The 26,290-nt window shown below is 44.1% G+C and overlaps 1 protein-coding gene across 1 annotated transcript in view; it reads left to right on the top strand.

Moving 5' to 3' along the window:
- LOC114106849 (protein Shroom2) overlaps nucleotides 1-26,290 on the top strand; it is a 132,686-nt gene that overhangs the window by 61,575 nt on the left and 44,821 nt on the right. The window contains exons 2-5 of the mRNA XM_027954018.2: nucleotides 573-724; nucleotides 17,786-17,917; nucleotides 20,531-22,973; nucleotides 24,488-24,588. Coding sequence (XP_027809819.2) covers nucleotides 573-724; nucleotides 17,786-17,917; nucleotides 20,531-22,973; nucleotides 24,488-24,588 — 2,828 coding nt within the window. The remainder of the gene's footprint in view (nucleotides 1-572; nucleotides 725-17,785; nucleotides 17,918-20,530; nucleotides 22,974-24,487; nucleotides 24,589-26,290) is intronic.

Genomic DNA, 26,290 nt, shown 5'->3' with positions numbered 1-26,290 from the left:
ATCTGTAGTAGACACAGAAAGTCCCTTTATAGTGATTGCCAGGGCCTGGGAGGGTTGGAAAGTGGTTGCTAATGAGCTTGAGTTTTCTTATGGGCTTCGGGAAATGTTCAGAAATTGGTAGTGGTGATGGTTGTACAGTTCTGTGAATAATAAAAATGGTCCAAAATTTTTGTTTGGGTAAAGGAAATCTAGAAAATTAATCCATAATTTTGGAGTCCGTATTTTCATTATGGTTGTTTCTGAACTTTTCCATTTCCTTCATTGATCAGCCTTCCACTTCTGTGGGGAGGCAGACCAGGTAATGGTTGGGTGAAAGAAACAGTGTGTTCATGCATCACTGGTCTGCTCGGTGGGGACTTGGTCAGCCTCAGGGGTCCTGGTCACTCCAGACTTCCTGGCCCCAAATGGGTCCTTCTCTTGTGGTAATCCTGAAGCCAGTCTGGAGGACCCATGAGCTGCATGTACCCCAGGGCATGTAGTATTTCTAGCTGCATTCCACGTTCTTCGCTTTTTCTCAGGAATCACTTGCTCCTTCGTGAGGCTTATGGGATATGTTTCTTTCTCTGTTACAGATTGAAGAAGGAAGTAAAGCGGCAGCTGTGGACAAGTTGCTGGCTGGAGACGAGATTGTGGGCATCAATGACATTGGTCTCTCAGGGTTTAGACAGGAAGCTATTTGTCTGGTGAAAGGATCCCATAAGACCCTTAAGTTGGTGGTCAAAAGGTAAGATCCGTGCCTCCTTGTGTTTACCAAGATAAGCAGAAGTGTCTGTCCCTTCTATCCCTTCTACATGGTGTAATATTTGCATATAGGTTTCCCATGTCCTCCTTCCTGTATGCTTTAAGTCGTGTCTAGATGATTTATAATACCTAACATAATGTAAATGTTCTGTCAGTAGTTATTATATTGTATTGTTTTAGGGAATGATGGGGGAAAGTCTATAGATCTTTAGTACAGATGCAATTTTTTGTGTATGCAAACACTTTCTTTTTTAAAAAAAAATCCATTAGAAGTTAGGGATGCAGAAACTTGGAGGTGAAGGGCTGTGACTGTATTCCTTGGCAAAGGATGAACCCAACACCATTTTTTTTTTTAAATTAAGTCTACTGAGTTCTTGTATCTTTTCTTGGATAATGTGTAGATTATTTTCTTTACAGATAGAAAGCTATGCTTGTGCTCCCAGTGAGATGATATGTTGTTGCCTGCTGTTTACACAAGGTGGCAGGCTGCTGATTTTAGTTTTTATGTTGGGAAGAGAGGGTGCTGCCCAGCAGCCAGAGGCCTAGTACTGTTCTGAGGTCTGGGGGAGCAAGATGCTTATTCTTACCAACTAAATTGTTGGTAGGAGCGTGGATGATTCTCAGCACTCAGGGATATGATGCTTTTATACACAGGGACGAACATGATACTCCTGGGCACCACCCAAGAGCTTCTTAGAAATCGTTCTCTACATTTTGTATTTGGCTGATTCAAAGCAAGTGTCTCCATGTCCTTTTTGACAGAATTAATACATTCTTCCAAAGCTGGCAGTAAAATTTTTTTTAATATTTAATTTTTAGTTTTAGGTAGACATAATATCTTTATTTTACTTTTATATGGTGCTGAGAATCGAACCCAGTGCCTCACACATGCTAGGCAACCACTTGAGCCACATCCCCAATCCCTGAAAGTAAATTTTAATGAGTAAATTGAGTCAAGCATTTATTTCAACATTTTAGCACAGACTTGAAAACATACTCTGAAGAGTGTGTCTGTGTGTGTGTGTGTGTGTGTGTGTGTGTGTGTATGTGTGCTTTGTTTGCCTCAAACAGCATCTAAGGTGGAGGTTCAGAAATGAGGAAGGGAATATGTTCCTTCATTTATCCTCCTCCTCTTTAAGAGGTGCGTGCTCTTCCTGAAGACCTTTTCAACAAATCCTTGTAACTCATCATGGCAGTTTCTGAGCCTCTGGGCGGTGAGAAGTTTTGTGTCACCAGGGTCTCTCTGTGCATCTGAATTCCTAGCTGGGGAATTTTGGAGTCAGAAGATAAATACATTGTGAACTTTGATAGACATTCTAGAGACCTCAGATCACTTGTTTTTCTGCATCGTATCTTGTACAGAGTCTTCTGTTTGTTTTTTTTTCTCTATGAATGTGATAGGTGAAAAATTGTTTTTATCACGTATGTTTGAATTTCTGTCACTATGAGTGAAACTGGGCATCGTTTCATGTGTTTAGAAGTACAATATGTATAATTCTTTTTTCAACTAGAGGTACTATAATGTGAAACCTTTTCAAAGGAAAGCATCAGTGCCACCTGAGAGGGAAAGAGGAGGCCACAGGGCACCTGCTGGCTGATTTAGCTGGGTAGGTATTTAAAAGACTCTCAGGAAAGGGACCTAAACTTTTTCCCTGAAGGACTGATGGGAGTCACTATGTAAAACCCCCACTTTGCATTTCACAACTCAGTTTCCTTTAAACAAGGGGAGTACAGATTGTGAAGTTTACATAGGATTTAATACTTTAACATGTAGAACAATATGTAAAAACAAAAGTTTATTCAAACAAATTTATTTTCAAACACACTTTAAATAACGTACTCAGATGTTTTAAAATTTATCAAAATAATTTGTATAGGGGCTGGGATTGTGGTTCAGCGGTAGAGCGCTCGCCTAGCATGTGCGAGGCCCTGGGTTTGATCCTCAGCATGACATAAAATAAAGATATTATGTCCAGCTACAACTAAAAAATAAATATTAAAAAAATAATAATTTGTGTTACCTTTTAATATAGATGTAGGGGTTTTTTTTTTTTTTTTGGGGGGGGGGTTGTTTTTGGTACCAAGGATTGAACTCAGGGGCACTCAACCCACTGAGCCACAACCCCATCTCTATTTTGTATTTTATTTCAAGACAGGGTCTTACTAAGTTGCTTTGCGCCTTGCTGTTGCTGAGGCTGGCTTTGAACTTGGGATCCTCCTGAGTTGCTGGGATTATAGGTGTTCACCGCCACACCCAGCTGATGTAGGGTTTTTTTCGTTTATTTGTTTATTTTCCCCCAGTTGGGCAGAAAAAAGTTTGACATGGTGTTTTGTTCAGAGATGTGAAGGAAGGACTGGGGATGTGGCTTTCTGGTAGAGTACTTGCCTAGCCTGTCCAAGACACTGGGTTCCATCCCCAGCACCACACAAGTAATATTTGGTGTTTGGGATTCAGCTCAGTGGCAGAGTACTTGCCTAGCACATCCAAGGCCCTGGGTTTGGTCCTCAGCCCTGAGGGAGGAAAAGTAGGGAGATGTGAAGGAAAATTTTCTAAGCCATTAAATTAGTTAATATTAGGATTTGTTGCTGTCACCTTTGCACATGGCGAATGACTACTCTTAAAGATGTACATAATGAGGACTTGTAAAACTTTTATTGCAAAAGCACCAGTAAGTACTTTTAATTTTGGGGGGTGGAGGGATAACTGGAGATTGAAACCAGAAGCACTTGACCACTGAGCTACATTCCCAGCCCTTTTTATTTTTTATTTGAGACTGGGGCTCACTAAGTCACTGAGGCTGGCTTTGAATTGGGGATACTCCTGCCTTAGCCTCCTAAACTGCTGGGATTACATGCATGTGCCACTGCACCTGGCATAAAATTGTTCTTAAAGCTGGGGACATATTTTCTTTATCTGAGTTTTAATCTCCCTACCGTCTTCTTTCTTCATCCCCAAATAACCACTAATCGATCTTCTATCTCTGTGGATCAGTTAGCATTGATTAGCGTTTTATGTAGAGCTCCAAGATTGACTGTGCTAAGGCGGGGTGTAGCTCAGTGGTAGGCTATGTTCAGAGGCCCTGCATTCGATCCCCAGTACTAAGGGTGGGGGTGAGTATCTAGTTAACACATAACTATTGTATATTGCCCTACTTGAAAGCATGACCAAGTGGTAGATTAGGTGGCCCAGTCCTTATGTTAATGTACCTGCCCAACTGAGGTGCCTAAGAACTGATACCTCTGTTTAAAGCACATGCGGCCATGGTTTTTGTTTGTTTGTTTTTGGTGGCACTGGAGATTGAACCCAGAGGCCCTCTACCACTGAGCTACCGCCCCAGTCCTTTTTGTTGGGTTAGGGGGAGACAGAGTCTCACTAAATTGCTGAGGCTGGCTTTGAATTTTCTCCTGCCACAGCCGCCCAAATTGCTGGAATTACAGGTGTGTGCTACCACACCTGGCTGACCGGCTGTCATAAACATTTGAATAGTAGTTTAGCCACAAACTCCCTTCCCCTTAGCGACAGCGGCTGGTTGTCTTGTTTTGTATGCTTATTTCATTTTTGGAGACCAAGCTGCTGGGAAAAGATGAGGTGGACCATTTTTACCGGAGTGGTGGGATCTTGTTTCATGCAGCATAGGTAAGATCAGCATCAAGAAGCCATGCTTGAGGCGTGGGTTGTGGCTTGGTGGTAAAGAGCTTGCCTAGTATGTGTGAGGCACTGGGTTTGATCCTCAGCACAGCATAAAAATAAATAAAATGAAGGTTTTTTTGTGTCCATTTACAACTAAAAATTTTTTGAATAGTTTAAAAAATAAAAAAAGTTATGCCTGAGAAGACATAGAGATATCCCCCCAACCCCCAATAAAGATTTGTTCCTTTACAAACAACAAAAGTGGTTTGTTCCTTTGTCTTTGCCTTTTTTTTTTTTTGGTACCAGGGATTGAACCCATGGGTGCATAACCACTGATACACATCCCCAGCCCTATTTTGCATTCTATTTAGAGACAAGGTCTCGCTGAGTTGCTTAGGGCCTCACTAAGTTGCTAAGACTGGCTTTGAACTCGAGATCCTCCTCCTCAGCCTCCTGAGCCACTAGTATTACAGGAGTGTGCCACTGCCCCCTGCCCTTTCCTAGATAGTTGAAGGGGAGTGCTTTCTCTCTCCCAGGCAGGGTTAGCAGGAAGCAAAGTGCTTACATCAGTCATTCCCTCTAAGATCTTGCACCTGTGTTCTTCACCATGTCCAGGTGTGTCCACGGCCCATGAAATGGGGGTGGGTAGATGGGTGACTGTCTTGGAAGTGATCAGTTGTGGGGTTTGGAGGAGAGCTGAGAGTCAAGCATCTCTGCCTTTCTCTTCTCCCTCCTGGGTGGTTTGTTCCTTTGTCTTTGCCTTGGTCAAGGAAATGTACCTTTTGAGGAGAGTTCAGGGATGTTGTGTGTTTGTGCAGTTGTCATCTGCACTGTTTCTGTAGGTGCCTAGGCCCATCCCTGGAGATCCTGATGGTTGGGTGTGGAATGGACCTAAGCTCTGGGATCTTGGAAGGCCACAGGTTGTTTGGCTGGGTGCCCCTGGTGGTTGTGTTGCTCACTGGCTTAAGTAAATGTGCTTGGAGAGAAGGCCAAGGACAGAAACTGGGAGGCACTTTGGCATTTTCCTGATTGTCTTCACCCAATAGATAAACCCATTGCTGTGGGAAGGATGTCACCTGGCTCTATTGGGCTTGTCCTGCTTCCTTAGTGCCAGAGGTCATGTCATTGCTGTTGCTGTTTGATGCCCTCAAATGGTCACTAACAGTTTGGGGGACACATCACCCATTTTTCTAAAACCAGAGGCAAATTATTATAATTTCATTTCCTAAAAGGTACCTATATTTTCAAATGCCTTAGGGATATTTCTATTAAATATCACATCATAACTTATTTTCTAAAGCTCAAAATTACTCTTGATTTTTTTCTAAATTTACATTATAATATATATTATAATAATATTTTTCTAAATTTACATTATAATATACCTGCCGCCCCATCCTTAATCTCACTCTGTTTTTTCTGGACCCCATCCTGAGTTGCAAGCAGTTTCCTTGGGGTGGAATCGACCACAGGGTTGATTTGTGCCATTCTCTGCCTCTTTGCTGGTGCCCTTAAACCTTCTGTGGACCTAATTACATCCACTAAGCTTGCATTCAGGAGCCGATTAACACCAAAGGAGATGGTAAGGCTTTTTGCAGGAGACTGTAAGGGTTCCTGAGATGCTGTCCAGTGGTCACATATTTGAAGAAACAAGACTTCAGATAGAATAACAACATTCTTGCTTGTTCAGAGCACGTTTCTTTCCATATGCATCCCGTCTCCGATATTACAAATTCGCTTTGACTTCTGCTTCAAACTGCCACTGTGCAGTGCTCCCCTCTGTCCCTGGCTCCATGGAGCTGTCCTGGAGCAGGTGGCCCTGTGGCCCCAACATTGATCACACAGATGTTCCCGTGAGCCACAGTGTAAGGAGTAAGGGGCTGGCTGAGACATCAGCAGGTTGCATCTCTCCCCTTCTTTCCAGAGAGCTCTTCATGGGGAAAAATGTGGTGTGTGTGTGTGTGTGTGTGTATGTGTGTGTGTTCATGTATTCATGTGTGTGTGTGTGTTCAGACTGTTTATTTGGAGGGTATGCTCCTATTGGGGGATGCTGGGGGGTGAAACCCTGCTTTGGAGGGTGCGCTGACATTGTTTACTTGTGGGTGTGGGTAGGTCTCAATTCTGTGAGTCTCTGGAGGCTTATGTGTTTATTTTCTACTTAACACAAATGAGACACTGAGATTTACATCGGATGAGCTTCCTGACTTGTTTGGGCTATCATCCAGTATTGTTTTGATTAAGTAAAATCAAAGAGAAAAAAGTAAATCACATAGATCAGAATTGTTTTATTTGGGACTTACTTCTCTTTGGGGTTAGACTTAGTATGTGGCTTACATAATTTAATCAGATGGCTTTGTTGATTATGGGAGATGTTTCATATTATAAATCAAGTAGAGAATGGTAAGTTATTGTTTTTCAATTCTTTCTTCATTCATTGTGATAAAAGAACAGGGCCTTTAATGAGACCTGTCTGTATCTGTTCATACTGATAACCAGGGCACGCAAATGATGTTTATAAAGTTGAGTTTGGAAATATCGGTGGCATCTAATGTGTTAACACACACACACACATAGCATTTTATTTATTTTTGTTTATTTGAGATTTCTAGAGGAATGTGAATATTGCATAACTGGGTTCAAGAGAACAGATTAAGTTCATTTGGAGTTTTAAGGAATTGAGAAATTAATCACAGCGTTAATAATGATGTCAATTTTTCTTTCTTTTCTTCCTTCTGCTAGAAACTGAACCCATGACCTCATGCATGCTAAGCACCCGCTCTACATTGAGCTACCACCCCTAGCCTTATTTATTTTATTTTTTTAAGGAGTTGCTCTAATGAGACCCACCTAATTCACAGCCCTTGGCTTTAGGAGAAAAAGTTTCTCTGTGCTGGCCAAATTCCAAGTTGGAAAGAGAAGTGTCTTGATGAGGGTGTGGAGAGAAGCCTCTAGGAATGTCCTGAGACTTGGGAGTGCTGGGATCCTGGGGTCTCCCTGGGCTCTGACCTTGTAATGGGCTTTACAGGCAGGAGGCTTATGTTATGTTCAGTTTATGTCCAGCGTTAACACCCAACCTCGTTGTCACTCCTAAGGAACAGGTGGCTCCCGAGGCTCTGTCCACCCCAACTGCACCCACTGAAGGGTCCCCCTCTCTATCTGCCCCGTCCTCAACTATAGCTGCACCTGTGGGCCTCAGCTCCTCTGTGCTGTTTTGTCCAAGTAGAAATCCACTTTCAGCTTGTGGCCAAGGGGTGAGGAAGAGGTTGCATTGGTAGAGCTGGGAGCAGATGGCTGCTGGAGAGGTCACGAAGCCTGTATAGAGGTCACGTCTTAGAATTTGCCTGTGAAGGCCAGGCATAGTGGTGGCACATGCCTGTAATCCCAGTGGCTCTGGAGGCTGAGATAGGAGAATCGCGAGTTCAAAGCCAGCCTTAGCAAAAGCAAGGCACTAAGCAACTCAGTGAGACCTTGTCTCTAAATAAAATACAAAATAGGGCAGGGGATGTGGCTCAGTAGCTGAGTGCCCCTGGGTTCAGTTCCCCAGGACCCCCACCCCCCCCACACTCAAAAAAAAAAAAGAGAGAGAGAGAGAATTTTCCTGTTAAGCCCAAAGTCCAATCATATACACCCCTTGGGTTCAAGGCAGAGAGTCTTTGGGGGAGAAAAGAAGCCTAACATTTGGCATTGGCATTTTTTAGAAAGCAGGGGGCATGCGTAACTATTTTTTTTATGTGTGTGTGTCTTTTTATTTTATTTTGCAATTCCCCTTCTCCCTCCTTTTCCCTCCCACCTGTCTTCCATATTTAGTGGTAGTCTTCTTCTCATGCTCTTCCTCCCTATCCCATTTTGAGTCTGCCCCCCCCCCCCACCCCCGCTTATATCAGAGAAGACATTCGGCATTTGTTTTTTAAGGATTGGCTAATTTCACTTAGCATAATCTGCTCTAATGCCATCCATTTCCCTGCAAATGCCATGATCTTGTTATTTTTTTAGTGCTGAGTAATATTCCATTGTGTATAAATGCCACATTTTTTTTTATCCATTTATCTATTGAAGGACATCTAGGTTGGTTCCACAGTCTAGCTATTGTGAATTGTGCTTCTTATAATGTTTATAACATTGATGTGGCTGTGTCCTGTAGTATGCTCTTTTTAGGTCTTTTGGGTATAGTTCGAGAAGGGGAATAGCAGGGTCAAATGGTGGTTCCATTACCAGCTTTCCAAGGAATCTCCATACTGCTTTCCAAATTGGCTGCACCAATGTGCAGTCCCACCAGCAATGTACAAGTGTACCTTTTCCCCCTGCATCCTCGCCAACACTTGTTGTTTGACTTCATAATGACTGCCATTCTGACTGGAGTGAGATGGTATCTTAGAGTAGTTTTAATTTGCATTTCTCGTATTGCTAGAGATGGTGAGCATTTTTTCGTGTACTTGTTGATTGATCGTATATCCTCCTCTGAGAAGTGTCTGTTCAGGTCCTTGGCCCATTTGTTGATTGGGTTATTTTTTTTGTTGTTGTTGTTTAACTTTTTGAGTTCTTTGTATACTCTAGAGATTAGAGGTCTATCTGAAGCGTGAGGGGTAAAAATTTGTTCCCAGGATGTAGCCAGGATATAGGCTCCCTATTTACCTCACATATTATTTCTCTTGCCAAGAAAAAACTTTTTAGTTTGAATTCGTCCCATTTGTTGATTCTTGATTTCAACTCTTGTGCAATAAGTGTCCTATTAAGGAAAGTTTGGTTTGATTCTGCATTGCTTGCTTCATTTGGGTGGAGAACATGCTCACCACGAGAACAGCTTCATGCCTCTGCTGGAACATACCATGCCCTTCCCCTAGAGTTTGTCATCCCCACCCACACCCTCATAAAACCCACCTAGAACAGTGCCTGGGAGCTTGATTTATTATGAAAGAAAGCCAGTTGGTGGAAGTTGAGAGTCTGAAGGCCTCTTTAACCAAAGTGGTGTCATGGACACGTGTTCAGGAGGTATTTGCAGAAGGTTGACCACTGTGGCACAGCTGTTGTTGTGAAATGTGTTCTTCAGATAGCTCAGGTCATTCCTGTGTCCAGACCGTTGGTGGTCAGGTGGGATAGTCAGCGTCTTGGATATCATGGGGCATGGCAGGCAGAGCTGCCTTTCACCTTAAAGGATGGCTGTACTGTCGAAACTATTGTGGTGGGATTGTTTGCATTTAATAAGATAGAGCAAGGTAAGTAAGAGGAGGTTACAGATCTTACTTGAGCATTCCTTCTTGAATTTTCCAACCATGACTATAGTTCATTAATTATTTATTTTTTGCAGTGCTGAGGCTGGAACTGAAGGCCTCAGGTATGATAGGCAAACACTCTACCACTGAGCTACACCCCCAGTCCCTGTGTTTCATTACATAAAGGATAAAGAGGGCCATTCTGTGACTTGACGCTAATGCAAGGCAAGAGTGCCTTCCATCCTTAGTGATTCTATATGATAAAATAGGTGAACATTTTTAACAGCCAGTTAGCAAGAAGACTGGCAGTTTACCATAGTGACTGTACATATATGGTATTATTGAATAGTTCTCCAAGTATGTAAAGGATCGTAGAGAGTATGGATTAAAATGATAGTCTTCTTTTGGAGAAATATTATTTCTATCAGAATAGGTGTTTTTGTTTGTTTGTTTGTTTTGTTTTGTTTTTACCACTGAACTACATCCCCAGCCTTCTTATTATTTATTTATTTTTTTTTTCCTCTTGAGAGGGGTTCTTTCTAAGTTGCTGAGGTCTTGCTGAGTTGCTGAGGCTGGCCTTAGTCTTGTGATCCTCTTGCCTCAGCCTCTTCAGTCACTGGGATTACAAGCATGCATCACTGCACCTGGTGGGACAGCATTTGACTGTTGCCAATTCCAATAACCTTCAGCAGCAGGACCCATACTTCGTATTCAGATGAATTCTTGTAAATTTCTTGGACCTTATTTTTTTCTGACTTTAAAGCAGAATGCCATCTCTTTCCATAGTCCTGGCTAACATTTCTTTGCCACTTTGTGACTGATGTCTTTTTTTTTTTTTTTTTAATTTTTTTTAGTTGTAGTTGGACACAATACCTTTATTTCTATTTGTTTTTATTTTTATGTGGTGCTAAGGATTGAATCCAGCACCTCGCACATGCTAGGCGAGTACTCTACCGCTGAACCACAACCTCAGCCCCATGACTGATATCTTTCTTGTGTTATTTTCTCTAAACTTCACAGTTCAGGTGTATATCCCTACTCCGTGTTCCTTTCTCTAAGAGAAATGTCTTCTTAATTTACTGGCTTTTGATCTGGGGATGCTAAAAGTAACCAAAGACTCCACAAAGGGAATTTGTGGACAAATCATGAAGATGCAGTTAATTAGCATGGACTTTGGATAATGGGCAGAATTCCATGGCAGGCTAGGTAGATGAATGTCATGGGGCCTCTTTACTTTTCCTTCACGTTTATGTACGTAGGTAGGTCTCTTTACATGTAGCATTTCTTATTTATTATTATTTTTGCAGTGCTGGTGGTTGAAGCCAGTGCATACATGCTAAGTGAGCACTACACCCCCAGCCCTACATATGGCTTTTGAGGGATAGCAATTTACAATCTCTTGTTGCTTTTTTTTTTTTTGGCATAGCTTTACATTATTTAAAAATTTTTTTTTTTTTTGGTGTTTATTCTTATGTATAAGACTCATTGGCTCTGTTGCTAACCCTTGGGGCTATTTATGATACTAATAGCTGCACATTGAATGTCTTTGAGTTTCTTTGCCAACACATCTGTTCTATTGAAATGTAGTGGGGATGTTTTGTTGGTGCCTTTTTAGACTGTTGGATAGTGGGGAAATGTGCTTTTGGACCCAGGTGGCTTGGGTACAGGGAGACATTAGTGGGCTTGTAGAAATGAACAAGTAACAGCTGATAGAAGAAACGAGTCACTTGGGTGTGCTCCAACCTCACGTCCTGGTGGGGTGTTCATTTTGTGCCATTGCTCCACAGTGGATCCTGCCAGAGTTCTGGAAGGAACACCGGAGGTGTGACCAGTGGGCTTGCTTATTCTTCCTGGGGGACAGGCACAGAAAGCTGCTGGGCAGAGAAGCTCTCCAAGGCTTTCAACCTGTGTGAATGCTGCTGCCTTTGCTGAAAATGCAACTTTGATGTTTTGTATCAGTTTCAGCTACTGAGGTCATCTGGGAATTTTTATCTTTCCTTATTTTCATGTATGAAGGCAGGAACTACTTGATTCTTATCCCATGGGACCATAGATCTTTTTTTAAAAATTTTTTTTTAATATTCATTTTTTAGTTGTAGTTGGACACAATATCTTTAATTAATTTATTTATTTTTATGTGGTGCTGAAAATCGAACCCATGGCCTCACCTGTGCTAGGCGAGTGCTGTACCACTGAGCCACAACCCCAGCCCAGGACCATAGATCTTATCAGACATGATGTCACCATCCACATCATGGCACCTGTCTGTACCACTGCCCAGGAAAAGAATGTACTGCCATATAAATCTTCTCCCAATGCCATTCGGGGCTAGTCTGCTTTTTTCTTCCAGTAAACACACACACAGGGAGTTACCCTTTAGAGTATGCTCTAATGCACATATTTTGTACATTCATTTAACTCGTGTAGAAGCACTCCAGCTGGGCCTGAAATCTTCCCAGTAGGTCCTGCCTTCTGGAAGCCCACAGCTGAGTGGGCCAATAAGGCATGAGCCAGAAAACTCCGACAAGTGGTGACTCCAAAAGAGAAAAGGGTGGATGTAGACCCCAGGACAGCCTTTTCTGAGGACAGGGCAGTGCAACCGTCCTTCTAAGGCCAGGTTTGAGATGTAGATCACAAATCTATGTGAGCTATATGAGGTGCGCTCAAACTGGAAACCAGAGCTGTCAGTTTAAAAGAGTGGCAAAGGGGAAGAAGTGAAAGGGAGGCTTGAAGGGGGAGGGAAGAGATCGTGTGGAGCTAGAGTAAACACATTTGACCCAAGAAAGCCCTGAGATCCTGACACTGGTCCTAAGAATTTACTTTATCTACAAGTCCCCTAGTGATACTGAAAGCCCAAGCTGTGCTCTCATGAACTGCTGGGCTAGATGTTGGAGGACCTGGGAGCATGGGCATCCTTCTGTGGAGCAGCTATTGGTTGTGGAGTAAGGGAGGGAGAAGATCTGGCTAGAGCTGTGCTGCTGGGAGGTTAATTTGGCAAGTGGTAGAGACAGACTTGGAGAGGTAAAGGTAGAGGCTTGGCGGAAGGGAGGAAGCACAAGGTCAGAGCCAGGGCTCATTTCATGTTTTAGGAAGGTGTATTTTATTTATTTAAATAATGAGATATATGCATTGCCCCGGGGCTAGCTCTTTCCCCCTCTTCCCCACCCCAAGGATTCCAAAGCATCCTACTTGCCTGTGCTCTCTATGAGACTTGCCCCTCCAGGCCTGTGCACCCTGTCTACCCTCTCCAAGCCCTGCAACTTGTTCCAGTCACTGAGCCCCTGGAGTATATTCAATTCTTCGCTACCCTCTCGCCAGCTGCCGCACTGACGAGATGAGCTAGGTTTAAAAGAGCTGGCTTCAACATTAGGATAAGAAAACGGCAAAGAAATCACGCAACACACAAACATGCGTTTCTCAGATTGAGGGTAGGGTGGCTCTGTGAGTCAGCTGGGAAAAAGAGCGTGCATCCAGAATCTATTTTTATAGGGGGGACCCACAAAGAAGATTCGAAGGAATGTTCTGCACCAAATAAGGAAGGGGATAAGATTTCAAAGGTGGAGTCTTGCTTCATGATGTCTTGCAGTCAGCAGATTGATTGACATCTTGGCAAGTCACACCCATCTCAGGTGCTGTGTGGGATCACAGGCAGAGCAAGAGGAAAGGCGCAGTTGCATCTCACAGCCCAATCAGCGTGCAATGCCACACCTGCCCCTCATATAGCTCCAATGCGCATAGCTCATACACACAGCCCATGGATGGCTCATGACACTACTCCACCCTTTATAACAAGGCCTTTCCAACTTCTGATTCCTGGAGAGCAAGAAGTCTTCCCTTTCCTGAGTGCAGGCCAAGACATCCCCTCCATCCTGAAGCCACCCCCACCTCCCAGCTGATCAGCCTAGCCCCCAGCCAGCACTTCCTATTACTCTCAACTGATTTGGGGAGGGAGAGGGTGTAATGGAAGACAATTGTATTTATTTTAGGGGTTGGTATATCTTTTCTTCTAAAAGTTTATGAAAATACCCCAACACTAATAAGATTTTTTCTTTTCTTTTTGGAGGAAAGGGAAGGAATTCTGTCCTTCTGCATGAATAATAAAGATTTCACTGAAGCAGTCCTTCTAACAGTAAAATGAAACAGAATATTTGACATCTAAATCTGTTATGTTTCATTGTCAGTGACATCTTAGCATTGTTTTTGTATTTTTGATCTGAATGCTGTCTTTAAAAAAAAGTCCCTAAAGATTTCCTAGCATATAAAATTGTTTTTAAAAATTACAGTAAGTGTACCGCGAGCCTGAGTTCAGTCCTCAGGACCACGGAGGAAAAAAATTAAATCAATTTTGGTGTAGAATTTGTGAGTGTATGGGAAAGGATTTCAGGAAAACCCTGGAAATTGTCTCTCTTTTTCTCTCTCTTTGTAACAAGGATTGAACTCAGGGGTGCTTAACCACTGAGCCACATCCCCAGCCCTTTCTGTTTTTTTTTTTTTTGAGAAAGGATCTCATTAAGTTGCTGAAGCTGGCTTTGAACTTGCAGTCCTCCTGTTTCAGCCCCACCAGGTCACTGGAATTCAGGCATGGCCACTGTGCTCAGCCTCTTTCATTTTTTGTAAGGAATCATTAGAACATTATTGGTGAAATCTTTGTTATTCATTTTGTGGTGTGGGGAAGTGGGTACAAACTTGGTGCATTCAGAGGCCCCAGCATCAAGGTGCTTGACTGTCTTACCATGGCACATACTGCAGAATGTCTGTGGCCTGCTCATTGTTTCCTGTGCTTCCGTGGATCAGGTAGTTTAAAGCCGCTTCACTTTGTATCTTATTGAGAAGGGAATCTCAAATCTCCTGTTCTTTAAGTTTCACTGCTGCCTAGGAGTGGGTAAACAGAGCCAGTGGGACCATGAGTATGGGTGAGCTCTAGATGGCGCCAGAGCACTCTGTCCCCAACTCCAGGGCCTTTGAATAGGAAGCAGCATGCAGGTGCTTCTCTTCAAAGGCAGCTGTTGCCAGGCATCAGAAGTGCTGATGAAGAGCAACCAGCCTGACCCTTGGTTGATTTCCAGTTATGTTTGTGATGCACCAGGAAATTCAGAGCACATAAATGAGAGAAATTTCTCTGTTCCCAATAGCTCTGGCATTTTCAGTGCTAGTACAGAGGAGGATAACCTTTTTTCCAAGCATCTTTGCTGTGTATTAGGTAGCCCTCCTGAGTGTCCTCACTGTGGACTCTTTCTTTGTGAAAGAGACACTTACATTGTGTGTCATCTTGTTACAAAGGAGCCTCTGGGTGGGTTTGCATTCCTTTCTTGCTTCACTGGGCATTGCTCCTTATCTTCGGACAGCTCCCAAAGACATGAGCCAGGTGAGATGCATTTTATGAAAGTGCTAGAAGTTCACTCTCCTTAGCATCAGCATGGAACAAGAAACATTTTGATCAGATGGCTAGCTGTTCAAGTCCACATTAGTTGGAGGCTGAATATTGTCATTATAGAATAAATTTGAGGGCAAAAGAGTAAATCTGAAATGTTTTCATTAATTATTATAAGTTTTTAAAAAACAATCTTTAGGTTTTCGCAGAGTAATATTTGGTCAGAGATGGAATTGCTTGGCTGTGTCAGCTGCTAGATTGCTTCTGTGGTCACTGTCTGATTCACTTACAAAATGAATAAGTAAGTTGTCATTATCTCATGAGATCATTGGAAGGGTGAGGGTTTATTTTATTTTTTTTTTATTATTCTGCTAGTGTAGGTTAATGTTATCACCATACTGCTCTCCCCTCTGATAGTAACTAAGCTTAAGATTGACTCCACTTCATATTCAAATTTGTGTGTTTGGTGCCTGGAGGTGGTGCATTTTCTTCTACAGTTCTGAAGGTGAAGCTCTAGGTACTTGGAAAGGAAGGTGCTTGCTGGATACTTTCAGAAGCAGATTTATAATTGTTATACTCTGTTCTATTCATCTTTGCTGCATCAAATGTCAACCTGAAATTAGTGGCATAAAATAAAATTTCCAGGGCTGGGGCTGTGGCTCAGTGGTAGAGCACTTGCCTAGCATGCATGAGGCACTGGGTTCGATCCTCAGCACCACGTAAAAATAAAACAAAGATATTGTATCCCCCTAAAACTGAAAAATAAGTATTAAAAAATAGAAATTCCAGTTATGAAATTGCATGACCACAGAGCAGTTTACCTGTAGGTAGGTACATAGAAGTGTACTATATATTAGAGCTGATTATTTTGAGATTAAAATTTTGCTGAAGATAATCCCCCAGCAGTGGTTATTTACACTTGAAGGTTGGGTGAGGATGCAGAGGATTGGGGGGCATAGAACAGAGACTTGACATTCATTTTTCAGTATTCAGTGTATTTTATGAAGACAGATTTTATTGCTAATATTTTTTACATGTGCTTGCTAATGATAGCTTTTTTGGGAAAAGATTTCATTCTCCCCATGGAGCATTGCTGCCCAGCTGATCCCAGATAGAACCTCAGGTATTCCCATGGCAGGGTGCAAAGAGTGTCACCACAAGTGTTAGGCATTTTCTTTTCTCAGCCTTCTTTTTCTTCCTCTTCACCTCCAGTTTCAGTCAGTCTAGTTTATTTTTGTCATTAATTAATTATAAAGAACAATGAAAGAAGTCATGGATATTCTGGCACAGAAAAAGCCAGCTGAAAATGAAATTCACATGGCCAGAGCCTTTCTTACGAGGATTTTGAGAAATTCTATGAGGTACGGTCTTGGTTTTATAATTACTTATTTCTCTGGTGCAGTGAATTCCTGTTTTACATATTTTTTTTTAGTTCATGGGAAACTATTATAAAGTCAACATACTCCACATTTTACCACTCATATAAGTTTTCTCATTAAAGTTATCCAAGCCATCACAAGGTTTGTTTTAAATGCTTTTCAGTTCTATTTTGGAAGTTATTCTTCATTACATAATATTCTTTAATGTTTTCACCCACTAGGGAAAATGTCTAATCTCTCTCTATAAAAGTACCTAAAGAATGCTCAGTTGAGTTCTTTCTCCATTTTTGATTGGTCTATAAATTGTCCAAGGTGAGGTCATTTCTGTCTCAAATTAGAAAAGTGGAAAGTAAAGCTAGCTTCGAATAGTAACTTTGAAGATGAGAGCTTGGGTGGGTCTGTATATCTGACAACATCTAAGTCATCTTTGCTGCATCAAAAGTCAACCTGAAATTAGTGGCATGAAGTAGAATTTCCAGGGCTGGTGTTGTGGCTCAGTGGTAGAGCGCTTGCCTCTACCACTGGAGAGACCCCATTATGTAAGTTACCAGCATCCCTAGAGACTCCAGCTGGACACACCTTGTCACACCTGACCTGGGTAGGTGTGCCACATCTGGGAAGGTGCAGATGGTGGCGTGGGAACCTGGCAAGGCTCAGACCATGTAGAGAGGCCCTGGCTGGAAGGGACTCAAGCCTGTTGGTGCAGGGCATCATGGTCATTCAGTGGTTGAGCTGACAGTACATATGGAGAGACTCAGAAGAAGATGACTCTCCTAGTTAATGACAAGACAGCTGGTTTTCCTTAGCTAGCAAATAGAGATATGCAGTCTAAACTGTGCCCCTGTCAGCAGGGCACGTGGGCACACTGACTACTTCTCCACTTCAGTCCCTTCTCACCAAGGAGGCTCAGGGTTCTGTTCAAAGTTATACCACAAAAGACAGGAAAATCTGTTTGCATTCTATATTACAGGGGGAAGGGAGAGGGCAAGTTTTGTTTACTTAGTTATTTGGAATAAATTTTATTTATTTTTACATTTATAAATGTCTTAATTGACAAATTGCATATATACATTTTTAATGTTTTTTTTAGATGTTGATGGACCTTTATTTTTATATTCATTTATTTATATGTGGTGCTGAGAATCGAACCCAGTGCCTCAACACGTGCCAGGAAAATGCTCTACCACTGAGCCATAACCCCAGCCCAAATTGCATGTATTTTTGGAGAACTGCTTCACATTTTGGAGCTTGTGTTTGCCATTCTGCAATTGGGCAAAAGGATCACTCATAAAATCTGAAATGAATAAGCCTGCGTGCATGGATATGGTGGGAAGCACGGGGTGCTACAGATCCCTCCCGAACAGGTGCAACTGATTTCTGTTCCTGTTCTCCTGTCTTAGCACAAATGCATCTAGGGTGTCAAATTCCCTCACGTGTCTGCATTCTTTTCCAGGAGGAGTGAGCTGAGCTGGAGGCCTCACTCCTGGCACGCCACCAAGTTCTCCGATGGACACCCTGAGCCAGTCTCCTCTCAGTTGCCTGCTGCCAGTGGCTGCCCTTCCTGGCACAGCCGACACCATGCGAGGTAGATGCCCATTTTCCAGGAGGATGTAAAATCTGTCATAGTCTGCAGATGCTCAGATATTCCAGTGTGCTTCTTGACTTCAGAATGACTTTGACATTTCTCATCAGACAACTCAACGCTTGAGTAGGGTTAAAACTGAATTTTTCACTAAGGAGGCACATGGGTGAGGGTGGAAAACAACTATAATAATGAAAATAAATGACAGTGCAACAGTGAGCAAGCATGCTTTCTCTCATGTGTCAGGGTGTTAGTGGCAGATAGCATAGTTTTGGGATGCATGTGTTTATTCATGTGTATATATCCCCATGCATGTGTGAGTGTGCCTGGAAGCATATATGTGTGCATATCTATGTGTATCTCTACGTATACTTGTATTTGAGTGTGCAAGTGTATCCATGTGCTTGTTAGTTTGTGTGTGTGTGTTTTTAAGCTAACATAACCATTTCAAAATCCATTTTTGGCTATTAATAAATGTTAGCTGCAAAACTACAAAGTACAGTACTGAAGTGGTGTGAAGGAATTACCTCTCAAATACAGTATTTATTACTTGTTTAAGGTAGTGAGAGATTGGTATTTTTGAAAAGCCATAGATTCTCAACTGAGTCATAAAACTTAAGTGAAAAATGGGCTTTTCATTTCAAAACTAAGTGACTTTAATAGCATCTCCACTTAGTCTATGTGACTAAACACCCCCACCCTCCGAACTGGGGATTTAACCCAGGGAAGCTTAACCACTGAGCGACATCCTTGCTTACTCCTCTTTTTGAGAAGGGGTCTCACTAAGTTGCTTAGGGTCTTGCTAAGTTGCTGAAGCTGCCTTCGAATTTGTGGTCCTCCTGCCTCAGCCTTGTGAGTCACAGCAGTTACAGACATGCACCATCACGCCCAGCTGGCAGTCTCTTAATTAGAGACATCTGTGTGGAAACTGTACTTAGTGTTGTTTCTGTCTGCCTGGAGTTAAGAATTTGTGGAAGAATCATCCCTGGCGGGAGAATTTCAGGAACATGCAGTATTTCTGGTGATGCTGGGTCTGCCTTTAGAGGATACAGTATAAAAACCTCATGTGACCAGCCAGTCCATTCTCCTCACTACACCCTTGTCCTGGTCATACTGCCTTCTTTCCCATCTTTGTTCTCCCCAAACCTAATTTAACTATGGCTTTTTTTCCTGCTTGAAGCATGAATAGCACAGCTTTGTGAAACTTCAAGGGAAGAATCTAATATCATGGATAAATATCTGTATCATTAAGATATACGAGTCATAGCATACAGTTACTATGTCAGAGAATATTTAATATCTTGATCAACCCTTTATTCCTCCTTCTTAGACATCATCCTGATTAGGAATATGTGATTTTTGTTGTTCGTGTATAGCACTAGTGAATCACAAGGTTTAATCATTTACCTGAACACAATAATAGCACATGATCTTGCTGGGAAAGCCTATTGCTTCTTTTAAATATCAAACCAACTGAGCATTTAGAGAAGAGCTAATCATACTCTGATATTTGGATTTGGAAAAGAAATGTTATCCCTAAAGTCTCTTTTTTAACTTTAAAATTGTTCTCATTTATTTACTCCCTTTGGGTGAATAATCCATAATAAGAATCTTTGGAGCTGGGTGCAATGGCACACGTCTGTAATCCCAGCTCCTTGGGAGGCCAAGGCAGGAGGATGGCAGTTTGAGACGAGCTTCGGCAACTTAGCAGGATCCCTTCTCAAAAAACAGGGGTCTGGTGGTGTAGCTCAGTGGTAGACCAAAAAATAAAAAAAAGAACTGGGTGTGTGGGCTAGGGTTGTAGCTCAGTGGCAGAGAACTTGTCTCATACATGTGGGGATGAATAAACAAAATAAAGAACTGGGTGTATAACTTAGTGGTACAGTGCTTGCCTAGCATACACATAGCCCAATCTCTGGTACTATAAGGGGAAAACAAAGTGGGGAATCAGAAAATCATTGCATACACTGAAACAGGGGTCTGAAAGGTGTTCTTTAAAGAGCTAGATAGTAAATATTTTCAGCTTTGCAGGTCAGACAGTCTCTGCCACTTATTCATTCTTCTATGGTGGTGCCAAAGCAGCTACAGCCAATATGTCGACAAATGGGTATAGCTGTGCTCCAGGAAACTTCATTTATGAACTGAATTTTGAATTTCATATAATTTTCATAGGTTACATGGGAGAAATATTATGCCTTTGATTTCTTTTCCCTTGACCATTTGATAAGATAAGAACCACTCTTATTTAGCTCATGAATTATCGTTTACCAACACCTACAGTTAGCTGTTGATGGGCCATAGGAGCGTTCATCGAGGCATTGCCTCCTAGTGATGTAGGCATGAAGTTGGGAAAATGTGCTGTCATTACAAGGGGTCTGTTTAAAAGCAGGTAGGACATAGTCTCTTCAGCCTGCCCTCAGAGCATCTCACCAAGCCACAATTGAGATGTGCCAAACTAAAATCTCAGACCCAGGGATCTTACATTTGGAAGTTATCATCCAGCATCTTCACCCTCCACAGAGTGCCAGCCAGCTCTGTTCCCAATTCCGTTGCCCTCTGATCTTGCCCTTTGTTGTCACTGGATGCTAAAGCAAACCATTCTTCTTGTTTTTGTAGTTCTTCCTCCCATGACCTGTCTGGCTCCTGGGAGCAGACGAACCTGCAGCGCACTTCTGACCACTTCAGCTCCCTGGGGAGCGTGGATAGCCTGGACCACTCCTCCCAGCCCTCTGGACGCCTCTCAGCTGCCAAGTCCAACAGCAGCATTGACCACCTGAGCAGCCACAGCAAGCGGGACTCAGCTTACGGCTCATTTTCCACCAGCTCCAGCACCCCTGACCACACTTTGCCCAAGGCCGATGCCTCGTCTGCAGAGAACATCCTCTACAAAGTTGGCCTTTGGGAGGCCTCTAGGCATAGCAGCCGGCAAGGCCAGGCCGTGAGTGATCCTCAGGTCCCAGAGGACAGGTCACTGTGTTTCCCAGCCAGGGTACCTAATGATAGCAGTAAAAGCCCCTGGCCAGAGGACAATGCTGAGCCTAAGTTGGCCACTTCTGGGAGATCCAGTTTTGGGCCAGTTTGGTATGTTCCTGACAAGAAAAAAAACTCTTCTTCCCCCCCTCCTCCCCCACCTCCTCTGCGCAGTGATAGCTTTGCTGCCACCAAGAGCCATGAGAAGGTGCAAGGCCCTCCATTCTCAGAGGCAGCCACCACGCAGCACTTTACAGCCCTGGCTCGGGCTCAACCCCGCAGTGATTGGAGACCAGAGAGGACTGATCGGCGAAGGCTGGTATGCCCGAGTAGTGGGAAGGAAGTGGGAGGCCAAGGCTACCTGCTGGAGGGCCACACGGACTGTGGTTGGCTGTGCTTAGATGACAGGGCAGGCAGTTCCCTAGGGGCTCCCGACAGGCTGTTCGGCACAGAGGTGCATTTCCGGCAACCTCACCCTGGGGGTCAGCACCTGCGCCAATGCAGTGACCAAAGCCACAGGGCCCCTGTGTCACCAAAGGAACTGCAGCGGGTGGCCCTCTCTGGAGGTCGGCAGGAGCCTCCCGCCACGCACCACCAAGATGACAGCCCCTCTGTGGGGAGGTGGCCCAGTGCTGCCAACCAGAAGGTGGACAGTGGTGGGTTGAGCCACTATTACTGCGTGCCTGCCAGGCAGCCCCTGCAGGGAAGCACCCAGGTGACAAAGCTCCGTGGGGAGTATTGGCATTCGGATGCAGCCTCAGGAGCCCTGGAGCATGCTCCTACACACCTGATGGGCCAGAGCCCACGATGCTACCTACCTCAGCATGAGCAGGCTCTGGATGCCCCGGAGAGAGAGCAATGTCCCCTACTGGATTCAGGGGCCGAAGGCTGCTTCTCGGGAATCCAAGAGCCTCCCAGAGCCAGCCGTGCTGAGAAAGCCGGTCCACAGAAGACAGCTGAGGGCTTCAAGTGGGCGGAGGGAGAGAGCAGCAGAATCTCTCGCCAGAGGACACCCATGCTGCACTCCCTGACCCAAGAGGGGATGTGCCAGCCCGAGAATGGCCAGGATGGTGGCACTGAGAAGCTACCGCCATTCGATGCCCAGGTGGGTAAGCCAGCACGGAGAAGTGACCGATTTGCCACCACTCTGAGGAACGAGATCCAGATGCGTAGAGCCAAGCTGCAGAAAAGCAAGAGCACGGTGACGCTGGCTGGAGCCAGTGAGGCTGAGGACAGTGCCAGCAGCTGGACAGCTGAGGTGGGTGGCACCCTAGAAGGTTCCTTCTCTAGCACCTATAAAGACCACCTGAAAGAGGCCCAAGCACGGGTCCTGAGAGCCACCTCCTTTAAGCGCCGGGATTTAGACCCCAACCCAGTGGACCAGTATCCCGGGTCACTAGAACACAGGACTGGGGACCACAGCACCTTATCTTCATTCCCTCAGGAGCCAAACTCTGTCCCCCACTTCTGTGAGGCAGGACTGGCCAAGCCACCCTCATCTGGAGGTGGCATGCCCCACGTTCCTCGTATTGGAGGCCGGAAACGGTTCACAGCCGAGCAGAAACTGAAGTCGTACTCTGAACCAGAGAAAATGAATGAGGTGGGGCTCTCGGTGGATTGCAGTCCTCACCAGCATCCCACATCACCCGAGGATACTGTGGGCACATTTGCTGACCGGTGGAAGTTTTTTGAGGAAACAAGCAAACCCCTCCTCCAGAGACCAGGCCAGAGACAAGCTCTGTGTGGAGTCCCGAGGGAGAAGGTGGAGAGGCCGCGGACAGCAGGCCACAGGAGTGAGGGGGCTGACTCTGGGCTCCAGACTAGGTCTCGTGCCACTTCCTTTGGAGAAATCCTCAATGGTCACAGGGAAGCAGAAAAGTTCGGGAAATTGGACCCACCTCAGAGACTTGGAACCTTTGCAGAGTACCAAGCCTCTTGGAAGGAGCAGAGGAAGCCCCTGGAGGCCAAGAGTGCTGGGCGGTATCACTCAGCAGATGATATTCTGGATGTGGGTTTGGACCAGCATCAGAGGCCACAGTACGTCCATGAAAGGTCCCGGTCGTCACCATCCACAGACCACTACACACAGGTAAGCATCCTGCTATGAGCAAGGGCCTAGTCTGCCCCAACCTTGACCTTGAGACATCTATAGGACGCACCCAGAATAGGATGGCCTATCTCACTGCAGGTGAAAGGGCCATAGGGACTGAATTGGCACCTGCATGGAAGTTTGAAACACTGTACCTCTGCAGACTCACATCTTTTGTTCTTAGCCTCCTTTTCCGAATCCCTTGCTTCACAGTCTTTCCCCTTAATTAGTTGTCCCACCTTCATGCTAAACAAAGAATTTGGGGAGCTGGACAGGGTGGGAGGGAGTGCTTTAGAAAATGGTAATGTACCCCTCTGAAATGAAAACACGTGTTAACATATGATAGCCAATTGTCAAACATTGATGCCACTTAATATTTATCTTTTTAAAAAATTTATAAGCATTCTTAGGATTATTCTGGGACAAAGTGGATTTAGAAACGCAGTGAACTATTGCACTATTTTAAGTGACAGTTTTGATGTTGAGCATTAACTCCTATCTTTCTTGAAAACCACATATTCTTATTAGTACTTCAAAGTCCACAATCTTTCCCTCTCCCTTTCTTCTGTCTCCCTGTCCTTCTGTCTGCTTTTTCTTTTTTGCCTTTATTTTATTTATATTTATGTGGTGCTGAGGATTCAACCTAGCGCCTCTCATGTGCTAGATGAGCGCTCTACCACTGAGCCACAATCCCAGACCCCTATCTGCTTTTTCTGCTTATTCCATCTGCATCTGTATATTTCAGAGAAAAACATTGTTGCAGTAATAGATTGTTTCTTTGTGTGTGTGTTTCTCCACACTGAGCATTGATCCCAGGGGTGCTCTACCTCTGAGCTACATTGCCACCCTTTTATATTTTATTTTGAGGCACACTCTTGTTCAGTTGCCCAGGCTGGCCTCAAACTTGCTGTCCTCCTGCCTTAGCCTCCCAGGTAGTGTGGGTTATAAGCATGCACCACCATGCCTGGCCAGATGCAGTCACCTGTAAAAGAACCAGTAATAGCTTTAATGCAGGGTGTCCAGAATGTGCATGGATGCCTCCTGGTGCTGAGAACCCATGCAGACACTGAGAGATTTTGTTTCTGCTCCCTTGCTGCCTGGCTTTGGGCTGTTAGAGTGACCTCTGGGAATTCTGTGCTTGTTCAGTCAAGAGTGAAGAATTCCGGCTTCCAACAAGTCCTAGGACAAGTCCACGGTGACTTGTGACCAGCTGTCTTTTGTTTGATTTCTTTTGACCAGTGTGTCACATGGTTTCGCAGGCTTCATGTAGGAGTTCTATTTCCTGTCCAGAAGTGGATGCTGGGGTCTTAGGTCAGTCATCTCAATGAAACGCTTTGTAGAGCTGAATGGGCATGTTCCGTGGCTGGGTCTCAGTCCGAGACAACAGGCAGCGTCACTGGCGTTGTGGGACAGGCGTGCAGGGCGAACCCACAAATGAGGGGTTTCCTAATAACAGATGAGATGTCTTAGGAGAGCAGCCTGGTGACTGGTCGTCTCATGTGCTGCCTTTGCAGGAAGTGGCTGTCAAGCCGCGAAGGCAGTCGGAGGAGCCGAGTGGGCATCAAGAAGCAGTTCCCTCCACAGTCTCTGCCGAGGAGGGACAGTCCGCTGTACGGTAGGTGAAATTTAGATTTGGGGTTGCTAAAAAGATGACTTGGGGACGGTTTTTTTTTTTTTTTTAAATGGATGGTGAATGCTGGGCTGACATGTCCAGCTGGGTAGTTTTTCCCAAACCCAAAGTAACTGCTAACCAAGCATGATTTCTGATGCCCATGATACCCTGGAGTTCTGAGCAGAGCCCATGTGCCCCCTAGCCCTGCCCAAAGAAGCATTGCCATGGTGGCATTTTTGTTCTTAAAATACACGCTGTGTTTTCTGTGTAGTGAGATGCTTTATGGGAACAATATGTAATAAGTCCAGTTTAGCATACTTGAAACGAAGTGCTTTGTACAGAAGGCTACGGCTGAAAGGATGCTTTCACCATCCATCCACACACAGCTGTGTTTGTGGGCCAAGGTCTCAGATGCAATTGCAGTTGTATCTAAGGATTCTCATTCAGAAAGGAGGAAGGCAAGCCTTCCTAAATTGGACTGATTTAATGAGTTAATTTTGAGATTGAAAATAGAAGTCAAGTCAGTTGGTGGCAGCAGGGTGCTAGTGTTGCCTCCGTGATTTTAGGCAGTTGCACAGACAGCTGTTTAGTTGTGGGAGGATGGGATTTGGATTAAATATATACCATAATCCTGACTTTTCTGCATGAAGAGGGTAGGAGAGGAGAGTGTGCATCTTTGCAGAGGATATGGTGTAACCTTGCTTTATAAGGGCTGATGGACACATGGAAATAAGTACACGGATGGAGATCTGAGAGGATTTTTCTGTTGTCTTGGGAATCTTGTTTGATTGGTGCAATGTTCAAATTAAATGCTGGCCCCAACGCTCAGGTTCCTTTGCAGAAATAGCCAGTTTAGATGTTTACTTTCAAGAGCCTGTGTGTTGGGATTTTATTTCATTTGGCTTGAAACTGAATGCTATTAACTTTATACAAAAGGATCCAATACTTATGTGACTCTGAGGCAACAGGATTGACACTGAGTGTATGCCTGTGTAGGAAGCCCCTGCAATTACGGATCAGTCTGCGTGGCTAAAATGAACCCAGGGTAAGAGAAGCTGGTGAATAATCCACCTACAGAACTTAGCAGTGTCTGAGAAGCACAATTACAGCTTTATTACTGTGGCTTCTGAGTGAGTCACGTGCCATATGCCAGCTGTGGTCTGTTTGCAAAGCTGGCTTCCAGGCGCCTCTGCAGTTGTGGGGCCAGCTGTGCAGTGCATGGCTGGCAGGGGCTGGCAGCTACCTCTGCACACATGGTGCTTTCTCTGCTCCTGCTCTCTGCTCCATGCCATGAGCATGTAAACTGTGCAGAGGACACGCATGGTGGTTGGGGCATAGCTCTACTCCTGTGCATAGAGACTGTCACTGCTAACAGGGATAATGTGCATACTATTTGTGTGCAAAAGTAGCACTATCCATACTGAGAGGGTCAGGAGGAAGAAAGGAGGGGCCATGTGCTTTTTTAAAATCATAGCTGTGTCTTCCAGCAGACTACATAAACACTCTGAAGAAATTAGTTCCAGAAGCCGCCTGCTTTTGAGCTACAAACCCAGCAATTTTCAGAATTGTTGTGTGTGTGTATGCTTTTAAGAGCAGCAAGTCCCAATGAAATTCTAAAATATGACTATTAAAAAGTCATTTTCAGCTTTTCCCACGGACTGTTTAATTTTCTGAAGGATCAGCAAGAAAGAATATGCTTGAAAAA

Source organism: Marmota flaviventris, chromosome Y (assembly GCF_047511675.1).
Source record: "Marmota flaviventris isolate mMarFla1 chromosome Y, mMarFla1.hap1, whole genome shotgun sequence".
In the NCBI taxonomy this organism is placed as follows: Eukaryota; Metazoa; Chordata; class Mammalia; order Rodentia; family Sciuridae; genus Marmota; species Marmota flaviventris.
Note: the sequence above shows the minus strand (reverse complement) of the source record. Positions and strands in the feature narration are given on the sequence as shown.